Source organism: Pelodiscus sinensis, chromosome 4 (genome assembly GCF_049634645.1).
Source record: "Pelodiscus sinensis isolate JC-2024 chromosome 4, ASM4963464v1, whole genome shotgun sequence".
Lineage (NCBI taxonomy): Eukaryota > Metazoa > Chordata > Testudines > Trionychidae > Pelodiscus > Pelodiscus sinensis.
The window spans coordinates 43,523,932-43,540,763 of NC_134714.1; the positions used below are offsets into that span (position 1 = coordinate 43,523,932).

Here is a 16,832-nt window from a genome sequence, read left to right on the forward strand (position 1 = left end):
ATCTTGGAGCCTCTCTCAGGTGATCCTGACTGGTTTGGCTGGGAAGCTATCAAGTGCTAGCACTTCAGTTGCTCCTCCACCCACTGCCATGCTGCTCCTGCCCTCTGCCTTGGAGCTGCCCCCCTGGAGCCTCCTGCTTGCTGTGCAGGCTGTGAGAGGGAGAAGAGTGGGTGCTGATGTCAGGGTGTCCCTCCTCCCCCCACTTCTGTACCCCATCTTCACACAGAGAAGGGGATGGAGGGACCTTGGCAATGCAAATCTCTGTCACTCTCAACAGTTTGTGCGCCTCTTTCAGTCTCACAAACACACACAGTCCTTCACTCTTATCTCCTGACCCAACACATATGGGGATGGAGGGGTTGTTACTTCTGTTACTGCTTGCAAAGTGGGTTAGTTTTGGTTTTTGACTGGTCGGTGATTTCATAATTTTCATTTCTCTTTTATGCTTAATTTGAATTCTTGGAGTAGTGATTTCTAAAATGCCAAGCCTGTCATGGCTGCAGTAATTATCCCTATGGTAACTGCTGTTCCTGAAAGTGGCTGGCATGTCCCACCAGCCCCTGAGAAGAGCAGGGGGTCTCCACATGCTGTCCTTGCCTGCAGACACCACTCCTGCAGCTCCCATTGATCAATAACATGGAACCATGGTCAGTAGAAGCTGTGGGCTCACTGCCTGTAGATGAGGGGCAGCACATGGCACTATGGAGCCATTGCTGTAGAGGTCAGCTGCTTTCAGGAGTAGTGCAGAGCCAAGGCAGGAGTAAGCCCACCTTAACCCCACTTCTCCACCACCCAGAAGCCATTTAAGTTAAACAGTGGCCAGCCAGTGGTTCCTGAACCTCCTCTTACACCCAACCCAATGCCCCAGAGGTGAGTCCCTCTGCACTCAAACTCATTCCCAAAGCTTGTACTCCAAAAGCCCTCCTGGACCCCAATCCCCCAACCTAGGCTAAGCCTTGAGCCCCTCCCACACTCCAAATCCCTTTGGCCAAAACCAGAACCTGCATCCCAATCCTTACCCCAGCCTGGTGACAGTGAATGATGGTGGAGGAGGAAGGGGGATGGAGTGAGAAGAGCGAGGCCTTGGAGAAGGGGTTGAGCAGGAGCAGGGCCTCAAAGAAGGGGGATGAAGGAAGCAGGACAAGGGTATTTGGGTTTGAGCTATATCTTACATTGCACTTAAATTTAAAAAGTCATCTTGTGCTTAAAAAGGTTGGAGACCGCTGATCATTATGTTCATATGATCATTAGTACATAATGTTTTGTAAAAGAATGCATAGAGGCCCATGTCGCCACTCTGCAAATGTATCTGATGGACACATTGTGCAATAAGGTCATTGATGTGCCCGCCGCTGCTCTTGTGGAATGTGCCCGCAAGGGTGCTGGTAATGCAAGTTTGTTAATGTTATAGCATCTTGAATGCAGTTCACAATTCACTTAGAAAGTCTCTGTTTGGATACCACTTTGTCTTTTAGAGCGGCCTGTTATTGACACAAAAAACCTGTGTGATTGACTAAATTGTCTTGTTCTGTCCAGGTAAAAGGCAATTGCATGCCTGACATCCAAGGAGTTGCTGTGGCACTGGCATCCGGATGAGGCTTCTGGTGGAAGACTGGTAAGTATATAGGCTCATTGATGTGGAAATGTGAGACTACTTTTGGAAGGAATTTTGGATGTGGTCCTAGTATCACTGTCTTTATGGAATGTCAAACGGTGGGTTGCCTATGAGGACAACTAACTTACGGATCCTTCTGGCTGTTGTAATTGCTATAAAGAATGCCATCTTCATGGAAAGGTGTGTAAGGGAGTGTGTCACCGTGGACTCAAATGAAGGGCTAGTCAAATGTTTAGGACTAAGATGAGATCCTAAGATGGGACTATTGGTTTTATTGCAGGAAAGGTGTTAAATTCTTTCATGAATTTTTTGGTGACCAGGTGAGAGAAAAGAATTTGTCTGCCCACCATGTCACACTCACTTGATATGGCCGCCAGATGCCCATTACGAGATGCGTTAGACTGGTTTTGCGTTTTGAGTGCGAGGAAGTACTCTAAAACCGTTGTGAGCTGTGTTGACCATAGCTGAAGTGCTCTGTTGTTGACCCACTGGGAGAAATGCTGCCATTTGTAAAAAGGTAAGTTCTTCTTGTGCTCTGTTTGCAACAGCTAGGGATTATCCTTTGTATTTCATCTGTGCAAGTGAAAGGTTGCACTGTCAACCCTGAAGGAGCCATGGAGTAAGATGAAGCTTGTGAGCCTCTGGATGCAGTTCAATCAGTTCATTTTTACATTCCTTCAGAAACCTTGGGGGGAAGACCATCCAGGCCAGGGGTCTAGCTGCTCTATATCAATTTATTCCATTCTTTCCTCTTTTGACACCTCCGTCTGACAGCACCTCAACTTCATTCTTTGAAAATAATAATTCTGGGGTAGTGTCTTCCCAACATCCTCTTTGGTGAAGTATGATGCAAATCCACTTCTCTGCAATGCCCTTATTCTCCTGAATTATTTTTCTCTCTGGTAGTCCAGAGTTGGGACCCACTAATTTTCTCAGGTTTCCTGCCTCATTTATACTCCGAAATGTCTTGTTTATATATTTACATGTTTTTGGCGATCAGCTCTTAAAATTTCCTGTTGAACCATGTCATTTCAACAGCCAGCTGGCGTAGTAGCTACAAGAAATTTAAGCATCTCAGTGCAGAGAATGAAACATTAAACAATAAGAAAAGAAATATTAATTGGATGCTTTGGGGCCAGGGAAGACTGCAGAGAGGAACAGTAGGGATTAGAAACAGTAAAAAAGATTTAAAAGACAAAGCTGTAAGATACAAGTTGAGCGTATGTATTTCACTAATCTCATTACAATAGCCATTGTTTTTTCCAAGTCCCCAGATAACTTAATGCACAAGATAGTTTGATGAATGACACACTGAAGTGTATTTAATAAAAGGTGTATCACGGCTAAACATGAAGCAAAACCCTTCTCTTTCCCTGACATGGAGGGAACTCAGTTTGTAAAAAGCAAGTTTACTTTCTGCAGATCTTAACCATTTTTTTTCTTCAAAAAAGCCTTTTACATTTTCAAAAATGATCTCTCCTATAGTGTAGGCTTCTAATGGTATTAAGCACAAAAACTCCTCCTTGAAAATTTCACCATAATAAAATCTAACAAAAAGCAATAGCTGGGGAAGCATTACTCACATTGCTTGATTCAGCCACTGTAAGAGACATGTATTTGATGTAGGGTTGTAAAATACTTTAAAAAAAAATTAACCGGTAAAACATTACATTTAACCTGTTAACCAAGATCCTGTGGGCAAGGAGCCCAACCAGATTGGAGCAGCTCCCTACGCGTGGCAGGGAGGGCTGCTCCAATCTGGCCGTGCTGTGGGCAGGAGTTGCTCAGGCCAGGTCTACTGCACTGTGCTGTGAGCAGGGTGCTGCTCTGTCTGGGCTGGAGCAGCTTCCTGCCTGTGTCCAGCAGGGGGCTGCTCTAGCCTGGCTGTCAGTTAACCTTTTATTCCGGTAAGCATGCTAGTAAGGATTATGCTTAACGGGTAATAGGTTAACCTTTTACATCCCTAATTTGGTGGGTTTTAAATCAGAAAGCAGTGATGACAAACAACACTCATAAATTACCTCCAACCTTCACAATGCTGTGGAATCAGTCAGGTGACCTTGCTTTACATGATTCACAAAGTTTTTCATCTCTGGCAAAAAGCTCCTCAGCATTTCCAACATGTACTCCTTCATAAACTCAGCATCCAGGAAATCCTTTTTCTTTTTTAGCTAGTACAAATATTATTCAAAGAGAAGGAGCTGTTGCTTTTTCCTGGATAGTCGATGATGTTGTGAGAATGATATTTGAAGTGTGATACGAAGACTTCAGATTTGCAATTTTGTCATGTCTTGCAACACTGCCAGGAAGATAGGCTGCATTGAAGTTACTGTGCTTTAATTCAAAGTTGTGTCTTACATTGATGACTTTACAGATGTATAAAGTAGTTTGGGAATATTAAACACAAAGGTTTTGTGTTTAAATGAGGTGGCGTAATAAAAAGAAAATCCACTTCTAGTTTGAGGTAAGAGCTCCTTTTTTGCTGTTGGCTTTGCATTTACTTCCACACGATCATTTTTCATTCCATTTCCTTCACTAATGAAAAAAATGAGTGGCGTCCAAAGTGCTCTCTAATTTGTTTCCATCTGTGTGTGGAATAAATTTTGTGATGTGCACAGAAGCATGTGCAGATGTGCTCCTCCAGTAGAAACATATGCTAATGGCTATGGTACTGTGCGTGCTCTGCTAATCTGCTAAGCAGCATTTGAATCTCTCCTGGGTGGCCGCTGAAGCATTCAGCTTACAGGGAACATAGGTGGTACCCTAACTAGTTCAGAGCTGATGCTATCATGAGAATTTCAGATCCAATAAGCAGTTTATGCCAGGATTTGTTAGGCTAGGGCTGAATTCTGGCACCTCTAGGCTTGGCAGTTTACCAACCCAGTACCTATGAGCTCTTGGCCAGCACCAACCACTCTCTGGCTATCCAGCTCTGAAAGTAGTGCTGCTGTCTGCAACAGCACAAAAATAAGAGTGGCCATGCCAGACCATGTTACCTTTACTTCTGTGCTGATGCTGGCAGTGATGCTGCCTTCAGAGATGAGCACCCAACCAGCAGCTGTCACTCTCCTGCTGGTCAGTCAATGCTTAATTTGTGCTAGGTCTTGCCAAGGCAGAGCCCCAGCACCTCTTTCATTACAAACCAAGCAATTAAGCACTGCCAATATGTTACTTACTAAAGAAGTCATAGGCAAATGATAGTCAGCACATGGTGGCCCATAACAGGAAGCCTTGGCAGGCCACATCTGGCTCATGGGCTGCCTATTGAGTATCACTGGCCTAAAACAACAAATAATGAATTAGCGATGATGAAATCCAATCCAAGTTTCTGTGGTACAGATTGGCCTCCTCACAACTAAACTACATGGTCTCCAAGCCTATGGAAGTGATTTCAAACAACTTTACTAATAAGTGATATTCTTATCCAGGTGCCTTCTATGTAACAAGATTGTCTCTATTTCAGCTAGGTCTCATTGGACTTTACAGTTATGTTGTGATGCCTCTAAACTGTTACCTTTTGAGGGTTTTTTTACCAATTTTTAGGCTGAGAAAATTGTGTATGTCTTAAAGTGCAACTACCAGTCACTCAGGAGACAGAATGTCTCTAGACAAAGGCCAGCACAGAACTGAAAAGTTGCCCCTGACGGCAACTGGAGAGGAAGAGTTGAGTTCATCAGTAGGCTTCCTGCTTGGGTTTTTCTGCTTTGCCATTCTGTAACTTAAGGTACTCTTAGTTGGGCAATGCCTTGAGATGCCTTGAGATGCCTCTCAATGCCTTGAGATGATGCCTAGCAATACATACCATCAGGCTACACTCCAGTCTTTCATCTTTATACCACCAAGGACAGGTACTCAAGTGTTTATTTTCCTGTCTCTCCCCCTATCTTTAGTCAAATGTGTCTCATCAGTAATGATATAAAAGGAAAGCCAGACAAAGCCATGAGAATCCCATCAGCTATTTAGTGGACAAAGAACAGCTGAAGCTCTCTATGCAAAGCTAGGAGACATTAAGAAGTAGAATAGTGGGAATCAGATTTTTCGCTTCAGGGAAAGCTTCACAATTTTGAAATCTCTTCCATTCCAAACAGTGGGGAAGGGAGATGGTTTCAGGTCAATCAAAACATTATGTTTCAGAATCAGAATGAATTATATAGATTTTTCATTATATGGGCACAGCAATTCAAGCTTCCCTCATTGCTCCCACCAATGTCACATCAGATTTAGGCCAGTTCTATACTGGCAAAGAAAACTGATGCAAGATACACAACTCTAGCTACATGAACTGACTGATTTGGTCAAAGCTACATGGAATGAAGTGGGACCATTAACTTAGAGACAGAAGAGTCCATAATCTATTCAATCCCTGATAGTCACCCACGTGCCCAAATTTTCTTTTTAATATTAAAATATAAACAAGACACACCCAGTGCTAGGCACCCCAACAAATATTCAAAAACACACACTAAAACAGGAACAGAACAGCAGTGTATACAATTCACTACAACAAACTACTATTCATCAGAAAATATCCCCATCCAGAACCCACCTGAGCTCTCCTCAAACAGCAATAGATGCAATGTTGACGGCTGGGAGCCCTAGACCCCTTTGAATTGTCAGGCCCCGGGACAATTGCCCCCTTTGCCTCACCCATCGGCGGGCCTGGTCATGCGTTCTTAGAATGATGGCCTTTTTAGCAAAAGGGTTGCCATACGGTACACTACCTTGAACTTCAAAATGGTGTTAGGAATTGAATGCAATATGTTTTATGAAAACCCCATTAGCCTGTCAAGTGTTCTCTCTAAACTTCCTGTGCTATCATTCTGCTTGCCCAGGCATTTCTACAGAAACAGACACGTTCTGCCGGGTTCATCAGTTTGATACTGTTTGATTCCCACATGATGCTGTTATCCAGGGTCTTCTACACCCAAAACTCTTGGTAACTTTACTTTATGTGAGGTGGCATCAGGAAATAAATCAATGGAAGTTCAGCACATCTTTCTGACAGATGACTGGCACAAGCAGTACAACACAAGAATTCTTTCACTTAAAATCTTTACTTTATTTAGTCTCACAAGCACAAACAAATTCAACAGGTTATATATAGAGCACCCCAAATTAATAGTTACTTCCAAAGGTTTGGAGTAGTCTCCAGTGGTCAACAGCCTTCAGATGCCCAGACTTCCGACTACGGCTAGAGACGTTAAGATGGATTTACAGCAGAGTTTACTTGACCCAATCCCCTTTCCACTCATGATGCGGGAAATATCACATAGCTTGTCAATCAACAGTAACCACTGAGCAAGCAGTTTAAGCAATAAGTTTCAAGCTATTAGTTATACAGATGTGGTTTTGCAAAGTCTGCAGTCTCATGACAAACACACACAAGAATCAAATATAAACAAACTTGTAGTTTTTCAAAACTGCATACATCAGCAATTTAAAAGAAAGATCAAGAGGATGGTGCAGGGTCTTAGTTAGTTCTCGTGGTTACTATCCCTCCCTTCCTAGCCTACTTAGTTATGCTAAGGCTGCTACAAAGGCCTTACAAGCTGCTTTTGGCAATAAGCATAATAATTGATAGTCCAGTTACTGGCACTGACCTAGACACTTTGGTGGGCTGTTAAAAACTCCCCATATGATGCCATAGTACAGCATGGCATGACAAGTCAACAGAGGAATGAGGTATTTGAGTTTAAGGGAGTAAAAATTTTAAGAAATGAGATTAGAGAAAAACCTACTTCCCCATCAATCCTCTCTACTGACAGCTGGGGCAGATTTTGTTCTAACGATGTATTTTCCAGTACTTTGTCCAATCTGACCATTTGAGCAATAGGGATTCAAGCACTTCCCCATGCAATTTACTATAATCGAAGGGAGTTTTAGTCCCCAATCCCACCGCAAAAGGGAAGGAAATATGCTTCCTTGAGATTCTTTCTTCCTAGAACAGTCTGTCCCAGTCCTTGGCTCAAACTCAGGAGAATATGCCACTCCTTTCTATTGTCACCAGGGAAACTTTACTGCCCACATACCTGCTGCGTAAGGAGGCTGATGTGGCTGGGTGGGGAATACTGCCTGGCTGCTTGCTTTTCCGCTAGCCGCTGCAGCTCTGCTGCTACAATACTGTGGTTGTAACGTCTGCTCTGGGAAGAGCTGTTTTCTTCATCCTTGTGCACCCTGGCTGAGCCCATGCACTGCCCACTTGGACTGCGATGGCATGAACCTGCCAAATACAGAGTTTTCATAAACTAAGAAAAGTAAAGCAACATGTTGGGTTGCAGAGAGCTCTTCGTGCCCTTTGAGGAGGGTTAAAAACACTGAATTATATAGGAGAGAGCTATATACTTTCAACAATAGAAATAAAAGCCAGCAGGATATTTTCTGCAACACTGTGCACATCTCAGCTTCTCCATGTCAATACTGAATCTTCGTGCACCTCAGGATAAAACAGCTAATGGAACCCAGTTTCAACGGACATTGGCTGTTTGTTCTCATTTATTAATTATCTGTATTAGAGCAGTGACTGGAATTGGAGCAGCAAAGGTATGGGGATTAAGAGAGAGTGAAGATATTCTTGTACTCCATCCCAGAAAGTCAGTGGATGTTTGGAAGCCAAGTGTGCAGAGGAAAGTTGTTTCTAAAGTTGTTTGTATATTTAAATCCCCCGCGGATTTTGCTATTCCGAAGTCTACATTAGCATCCCTTTTCCAGAAAGGGGTGCCAATGTAGACACAGCCTTTGTGTGCTGCCCCCACCTTCTGGTAAAAATCTCTCAATTCCCATTGACTAGATGGGAACTCAGAGATTTTGCTGGGGGACAGAAGCTGTACATGAAGCCTCCCCGCCCCTCTGGTGCCCAGAACAGAAAGCCACAGGGAGAAGTCACATTTTGAGCAGCCTTGGGCTGTGGCAGGTAAGGAGCCTGCCCCAGGGTCCTGCAGGGCTCCTGGCTGGGAGCTGCCTAGGTAAGCGTCTCCAGGCCATAGCCTGCCTCTGGCATCCCAGTCTCTTCCACTCCCCAACTCCCCGTCCCTGGTCACCACCCCTTCCTGCCCCAGGTCATCATCCAAACCCTCAGCATCTCCCCTCCCCCAGGTCACAACACCCTCCCAGACCCTGCACCCTCTCCTATGCCCCTTCCCCAGGCCCTATACCCCCTCCATGATCCCATACCCCAAGCCTCTGCCCCAGATCATAACTCCATCCTTTACTTTCTCAGACCCCACACTCTTTCCTGCACCCCAGTCTCCTATCCCAAGCTCCCTTCTGCACCCATCCTCTCTCCCAAACCCCACACTCCCTCCATCAAAAAGTGTGGCCCTTGACCATTTACCAAAATCTTGGATTGCCCACCCCTGCCTCAAACACCGACCCATTCAGTTTTTACTTGGAGGCCTTGACCATTCTCTGAACCTGTGACTAACTGCTACTTCTACTGATAAATCTCCTGGAGAAAAGATAGGAATCCCTAGCAACAAGAACCCTGTATAGCCCCATAGAGGACTTTTATACTATTGAAACTGCCCTGAAAACGGTTAACAATAAGAGATCACCATGTGTTGATTATGCATCAGTTGTGTGGTTGGATACAACTACCCCTTCTCACATATATCATTTCCCACTGCTATTTGGGGTGAAAGCCTCTCCATTCCATGCTGACTGAACCAGTTCAATTCCCCATTCATCAGCACAAAAAAAAAAATTATGAGCAAGGAGAGGTTTCTTTCTCTCAAAAAAGAATGCAGAAATGGTGAAAGGAGCTAAATTCACATCTCTGAAAATTATACATTTCTGGCTATCCCAGAGCTGGTAAAGATGACATACACTTTGCCTTGACTGAGCAGCCTTAGTTGTCATTACGCTGCCTGTACTCTACTCTTCATGGTAACTGGGTTAGCCAACTTGAGACTGATCACTGCAGCCATAGGGACAAAAGGACAGTATGATGAATTCTTAAAAAAAACTTTGACTGACAAAAGACAGGATTTGCCCAATTAAATGTTCACACATCCCAGCACACTCACCTGTTTTAGCAGAGGATGGTCGGGATAGTCTTTGGCTGTAGATCTGAGTAGCACTTTGAAATGACGAGAAGGGTGCAATGGTATAGCTGCTAGACCGACAACGATGCAACCCTGCATGGCTAGACGTCTGGTGGGACACTGGATTTGTGGAGACAGACCAGTTGTCAGGGACTGTGCTCTGGAAAGAAGGTGGGGAGGATGGGGACTGAGTCAGTTTTGAGCCAGCTAGCAGAACCAGGGAAGAGTGGTGACCAGGCACCTGTGTGATTTTCGAGGCTGTGGTATGAGATGACAGCTGGGAACTGATGCTTCTCTGGATCGAGGAACCAGAAACAGAGGAGGAAGCATTAGGGGGATTGCACCCGAGTAATTTTGACTCATTTTCCGTGGAAGACGGGGGCCCTGTTAAAACAATACAAACAAACTAATCAGAATGTTACATAAGTTAAGCAATTTTCCAGAGCCCCAAAGACAACAGCAATGAGGCCCAGGGGCTGTGTTTATTGGCCTGAAGGAAGCCAAAAAAAACCTCATCCACCAACAAGGGCTGACAAGAACCAAGATCTGATTCAGGCATATCCTTTTCCAAGGCTCAAAATATCTTGCAGAGATCTTTAATTGCAGAAGAGTTTATTTCTTCACCCAGTAATCTTCCCCCAGAGCCAGGACTGGGAGACTCTCAGCTTGTTCTGCATCTAGAGTCTGACTAGAGTAGTTACTCAAAGTAGTTTTAAATCTACTCAGGAGGTTCAGCTTCTGCCTCGGTCACTGCAGAACTACCCTTGCCTTGGTTTGGATGGGTTCACTTATCCGGGGCAGGGGAACTTTTCAGGGTCGGATGCTGCTGACGCACAGAAAATCAATCAGGGGTACATACAAACAAGATGCAAAAAAGCCAAACCAAAAAAACCCCAACAGCCAAACCCTTACCCAATTGAGAAGGAGAAAGACACTCCCTCATATTCCCCTCACACACCAGAGCCTCCAGGGACCCAGACCAGTAGATTTTAGGTGCTCCATCCCCACTGGGGGGTAACAGAGAGGCTGGAGTGCCAGCATGGACTCTCCAATGCTGGGAGGGGGGAGCCTTGAGCCTCAGAGGCCAGATCCAGGCAAACCAGGGACCACATTTAGCCCCTGGGCTTTAGGTTCTCTATCCCTGATTTACCAGATGGCCTGGCTTCTTTGGGCTTGTAACTTCTCAGTTCTCCTTCTCCACTTGAGTCTGTCACTGAATGTTGGGGCTGATTCCTTTTAACGTCTTCCACCTTCTCAGGAAGATCTGAAATGAATTTTCAAAGTCAGGAAGCAGAACAATTTCAATTGCTTGTACCATGAGAAATGGACTTCAGGGTCTGAATACCGCACACACACTGGAGTCTCTTCCTAATATTTATTGTGGCCTACCTTTTTCTATTATCACTGTCTGTTGGCTTGATTCACAGCATTAGCTAATGCAGATTGCAAGCTAGAAACCTACCCCTTCCTTATGTTGGAATCACTAATCACTCAGCTATCAGACCCATCTGCTCTGAGCTGCTCTGCACCCTTACCAATGCAAGGACAACCTATCATGACAGTGTCATACTCATCACACTCAGGCTCCTCATCTCGTTATTGGGCTTCCTACTTCAACCTAGACAATGCCCCATTTGAGTTCCACCTTCTTCTCAACTTTATATGGGGTCACCAGAGCCAACCCCTGTTTCTTGTAAGCTCTCTGTCTCAGTACTGCACAAGGCACTTACCTCCTTGAGCCCTGCTTTCTGGCTGCCTGATGCTGCTGCTAGGCTTTGTGGTCCTGGAGTTTGTTCCCAGAAAAACACTTGCTGATTTATTCTTGTGTGTATAATATGTCAGCACCTCCTCCAGGTCACTCTCACTGAGACAGAGGAAAAGAAAGGGCCTATATGAGGCTTCTATGAGCTCCTGCTATTGCTTCAGAATCACAATGCAAACAGATCATCAGGCTGAAGAGGAACAAGAAGCCAGAGAAATTACTGGAATGTCTGGAACTAGAACATGCTCAAGTCTGTATTGTGGAGAACAGCTCAGAAAGACTCCTGTTCAGGTGCCACTCCCAGGATGTGTGCGGGAAAACCCAGGGACTTCAGGAACCTTCCAAGACTAAACAGAGAGCCAGTGCAAACCTTATATGCTGTTTTTGGGAAGTTGTCTTAGATAAGAGGGGGGTTCAGTTTTAAGCAGCTGTCATTAGCAAGATTCCACAAGTGCTCGCTCAGGTGCTCACCAAACCTAGTGCCATCAATACTGTAACAGACTTCAGCATGACCTGTGTTTTATATTAAACATTAATGAGATTTATTCCAAGAGTAACAGGAAAGCCCACTAAATAACCAATTTCACAGAATCACCAAGGGAAGCAGTCAACATTTTTATGGGTCCCACAAAAATATTTCACACTTCTTTTTATTATTTTCTTGGTTATAAAATTATTAAATAAAATCCTATCCCAGTGTCATAGGCCTCTATCACATCTGGGACAAGTGCCAGTCATTCAGCTTTCAATTCATAGCAATCTTGAGCTGTATTTCTAGTATCATGAATAGCTATTTTCCTTTCCTTTCCTGATCTTTGATGCTGCTTCAGCATCATCTCATGATCATGTAATATGGCTGTTGCCAAATGCAACCCTATATAATACTGTAATATATTTTATACAAAATATATCTTGTGAGATATCATCTGAAAAGTAGTAACTCACTGGTCAATAATGCAGGATCACTATATGTACAGTTATGAACACAAGCTGAAATTATGACTGCAGTGTGTTTATCAGACATGACATGACTGGAGAGGTGGTAAACCTGTTCCCAAAAGACAAAGGATAAGCTAATGCTTTGAGCCAGGTGTCAAAGTTGATTGGCAATTACCTGTCAAGTGGCCATTCTTTGGCTACTAAATGGGACAGAAATAGATGGACTTGCATTTTAGCAAGCAACAACATGGAGCCTCTTTCACCCAAGATTCCATACATGTGTACTCACAAGAGGAAGGAACTTAATCTAGCTGTTACCCTCAGAAAAATGCATTTCAAAGGAGGACTGGACTATACAAGGGAGGGGCAAACACACTCCAGGATCTCTCTCTTTCCCTCCCGCTCTTTCACCTAACACGACAAAGGAACTAGCCCTTTGATTTTGGGAGATGATCTTGTTTTGGAATTTTAGTCCAAAACGTAGCTGGAAGCATATGATAAAGATTTTACCCTGAACCAAATCCAGTTTGTTAAGTGTTAGCTATTAGAAAATATTTTATCTTTATTTCTCTTGTAACCATTTCTGATTTTAATGCTGTGTACTTGAATTTCCTTAAAAATTTCTCTCTTTGTAGTTAAATAAACTTGTTTTATTTTTTTCATCAAAACAAATTGAGTACCATGTAAAAACTGACTTGTTTGGATAACTCCAGTTAAAGTAGCAAACTGTTGCAGATTGACCACATAAAGGGGACTTCTAATAGCTGAGCTCCCCAGGAGAAGACTGGACAGTGTAGAACACATGATTTTGGGAAAAACTGGGGGCTGGGAATATGTTGGAGTCACCCAGCAGGTAGCAACCAAGGCACTGGAAACCAGAGTGTGACTGCTGGGCTGCTGACAGGCAGGAAGTTAGAATTACAAGACCAGGGCTATAGCTATATACAAACACTTAAGATGTGACCTGTATGCTGTTTGTGACCAAGCCAGTTGGGAAGATACAACAGCAAAGCACTGTGAGGCACCAAAGATTGCAGGACAGTTAGTGATTATAGCGGGAAGCCAGGACGACTGGATGCTAGCCTGATTCTGAAAAGGGAATGGGGTCTAGTGGTTATAGCAGGGGGAGCTGAGAGTCCTCACTGGTCTGCATCCTAGAAAGTGACAATTGCACACAGGATAAGCAAGCCAGCAGAAGGGTACTGCCATCAATAGTCACAACACATCACAGTCCAGTAAGGTAAAGTAATTACTGCTGGCTGTCAATTGTGCAAAATACCATTTGCATATTCACACTTACGGGGTGTGCCACTGGTAACACTGAGCTTTGGGGGAAAGAACCACCTATTTGGATAAGTCTTTTGACCCTCAGGGCTCTTTTTTCTCTCAGACATCTGAAGAGTAGGAATATGTAAGGGCGACAAACTGGTGGAAGGAAGGGTGATTTAAGTTTTTGGATTCTCTGGTTTGTTGGTAGTAGATTACAGTGAGTTGTACTAAACAATTATGATTGGGTATTAATTTTTGTTATATTTTAAGTTGTGTCAAGGTTGTTGAAAGCCTATGACTAGGCAATCTCTGAGTACGCATATACTTCTAAATAAAACAAATACCTACATAAATGGCACCAAGGTTATGAGGGGACTGTTGGATAAACTCTAATTAACAAGTGGTAACTCTTAGCTTCCATTGTCTCTGGTGTGTGTCTGATTATGTTACAGAACAAGCACTCATCATCAACAAGGATGGCTTGAGTTGCAGGAAACAGACGAGATGTTTTAAAACTGGAAATACTCATGCACGGTAATGTTTTCCACTATAGTTTATGTATATGTTTATGTATATGAAACAGAGAGAACATGCCTAGAAACTTTTCAACCCTCAGCAGTAATGTCTTTTGCCATTGTCCTGTAGATCTAATGGCAAAAATATCCAGCATGCGCTTCATGCTGCAGATACTGATGATGCAACATCAGTTTGGGGAAACAGGACAGTGTAAGAGCAGGCAGACGGGGCCAGTAAAAAAGTGCCTACTTCCAAGCTACAGATAATATCTGGCTGCAACAGCCTGGTAACTGCAACAAGGGCTCCCAATATTCCTAAAGAGAACACATTTCTGCCCAATACATGAATTTTCTTAGCATCCCTGTCCAAAGGAGTAGACTGCAAACTGAACAACTCCAAAGTCAGTCTTTTTACTGCCCCCAGAGACCATCAAAGAACCAAAAGTCCGGTGTGAAAAAATGGGAATTCCTGCTGTGGGACCAGGAACAAGCAATCTGCTGTCTAAGTAACAGCAGAAGTAGATCCTAATATTCTGAGACACTTTCCTTTGGGTGTGTCTACACTGCACCCTTAGCTTAAAAAAAGCTATGCAATTTGAACCACACAAACTGCATAGCTTATTTCAAGTTAATTTTTAAATAGCTTATTTCATAATTTGGTGCTGTCTACGCAGCGCCAAATTTAGAAATGAACTGCTATTCTGAAACGTTCCTTAATCCTTGTGGAACAACATTTACAGGCACATCGGAATAGCAAGCCCGTTATTTCAAAAGATATTTCGAAGTAACGGGCACGCTGTCAAGACATGGAACAGCTATTTCAGGATAACGAAAGTATCCCGAAATAGCGCCTCTGTCTAGATACACCCTTCCTCTGCACTATGGTGATAAACATTTTTTTGGAACACAGTAATCTCCTACTCTAAACAATCTACCATTTGAATCACTAATTCTTGTAACTATTGTCATCAGAAAGTAAAAGAGATAGTCATCTTGATATCATCAGGGAGGTGGAGAAGACACTGAAGCTTCCTGATCAGTAACAGAGGTTTAGATAATATCACCCCTACCTTCTCCTCATTCAAATTCAGTAATTCACTATCAGTGTTGGTCAGATATGAAAGAGAGATAACTTCCACAATCAGTTATGACAAAGGAAGTGGAGACGCACCTTAGCTCTCTTAGAAGAGTGTATTAGTAAGAAATGTTCTCCTCTGTAGCATCTGGCCCCCATGAAGTTGTGAGAAGTCTGTCAATATGGTTAAATAAGGAACTAAATAAGGAGCCAGTATAAAATTTTCCCAGAGGACCTGAGAGGTCTTGGAGAAGAAATATCTCATCTCTGGCTCTCTTCTAGAATCTACGATATACAGGTTGGACCTCCCTGGTCCAGAAACCTCAGGACCTGACTGGTCCCAGATGAGGTGGTTTTTCCGGACCAGGGAAGGTCATTTCTGGCCTCCCTGCTGCTGCTCCCCCTCCCCTATCCTCCCACTGGGCTCCTGGCTACCCCTGCAGCCCAGATGAGCAACTACCCTCCCCCACCACTGCATGCTGGCCCCCACCAGCTCCCGGTCACAGCTCCGCCCCCACAGCCCAGCTGATCTGTGCATCATTCCTCCTCCAGCATAGCATCAGGCTCCGAGCCCCCTTGCTTCCTGCAACATACCAGGACTCCCTGATTCTGGAACATCCATGGCTCTTCTGGACCATGGATATTGCTGGACCAGAGAGTTCCAGTTTACAAAGATGCAACCTGTATTTGAGAGAGTTTGTCTACTTGTCTGTCTGTCTGTTCACGATCCCCTCCTAAACAGTAAGAGCTAAAACCACCAAATTTGGCATACAGCTTCCACTTATCATAACTTAAAGTAAGGCAAGGGTTTGGTTGTGCCAGCAAAATGGGATGTGCCTGGAATGGAATTGCTTCTCATAAAACTATACAGAAAAATGGTTTCTTATAAAATCACACAGAAAAGAGACAATCACTAGGCAGGTGAAAGGGGTTGACTGGGAGCGTGTCCCCTTCCAGGACTGCCCCAGTCCTGAGCCTCCCATACCACAGGCATCCTTTAAGGAGGATGAGGGGGGCATAGCTGAAGCTCCTCCTCTCAGTTTGTACAGATATATTGCTGGCTGTTCCCCTTCATCAGGAAGCAAGGGGAAAGCGCACAGTTTGCTGTATTCCTCACTGTGGCTGGGGAGCACAAGGGGCAGACAAACTTGGACCTGCTCCAGCTGGGGGACGTGTACCCCTCCCTCAGGGTACGTCTAGACTACATGCCTCTGTCGCCAGAGGCATGTAGATTAGGCTACCAGACATAGGAAAATGAAGCGGCGATTTAAATAACCGCCGCTTCATTTAAATTTACATGGCTGCCGCGCTGAGCCGACAAACAGCTGATCAGCTGTTTGTCGGCTCAGCGCGATAGTCTGGACGCGCAGGTGGCGACATCAAAGGTATTTGTCGACCACCCAGGTATACCTCATTCCAGGAGGCTTACCTGGGTGGTCGACAAATACCTTTGATGTCGTCACCCGCGCGTCCAGACTATCGCGCTGAGCCGACAAACAGCTGATTAGCTGTTTGTCGGCTCAGCACGGCAGCCATGTAAATTTAAATGAAGCGGCGATTATTTAAATCGCCGCTTCATTTTACTATGTCTGGTAGCCTAATCTACATGTCTCTGGCG

The 16,832-nt window shown here is 44.2% G+C and overlaps 1 protein-coding gene across 13 annotated transcripts in view; it reads right to left on the reverse strand.

Moving 5' to 3' along the window:
* The window catches only part of TTLL5 (tubulin tyrosine ligase like 5), a 280,508-nt gene that overhangs the window by 120,441 nt on the left and 143,235 nt on the right, over positions 1–16,832 (reverse strand). For all 13 annotated transcript variants that reach the window (XR_012903377.1, XM_075926843.1, XM_075926842.1 and 10 more), the window contains 4 exons: positions 11,385–11,518; positions 10,805–10,918; positions 9,637–10,038; positions 7,645–7,835 (listed from right to left, as the gene is read on the reverse strand). Coding sequence is in view for 12 of the 13 variants with exons in the window: in XM_075926843.1 (XP_075782958.1) it covers positions 7,645–7,835; positions 9,637–10,038; positions 10,805–10,918; positions 11,385–11,518 (841 nt within the window). In the remaining variant the exon portion in view is untranslated. The remainder of the gene's footprint in view (positions 1–7,644; positions 7,836–9,636; positions 10,039–10,804; positions 10,919–11,384; positions 11,519–16,832) is intronic.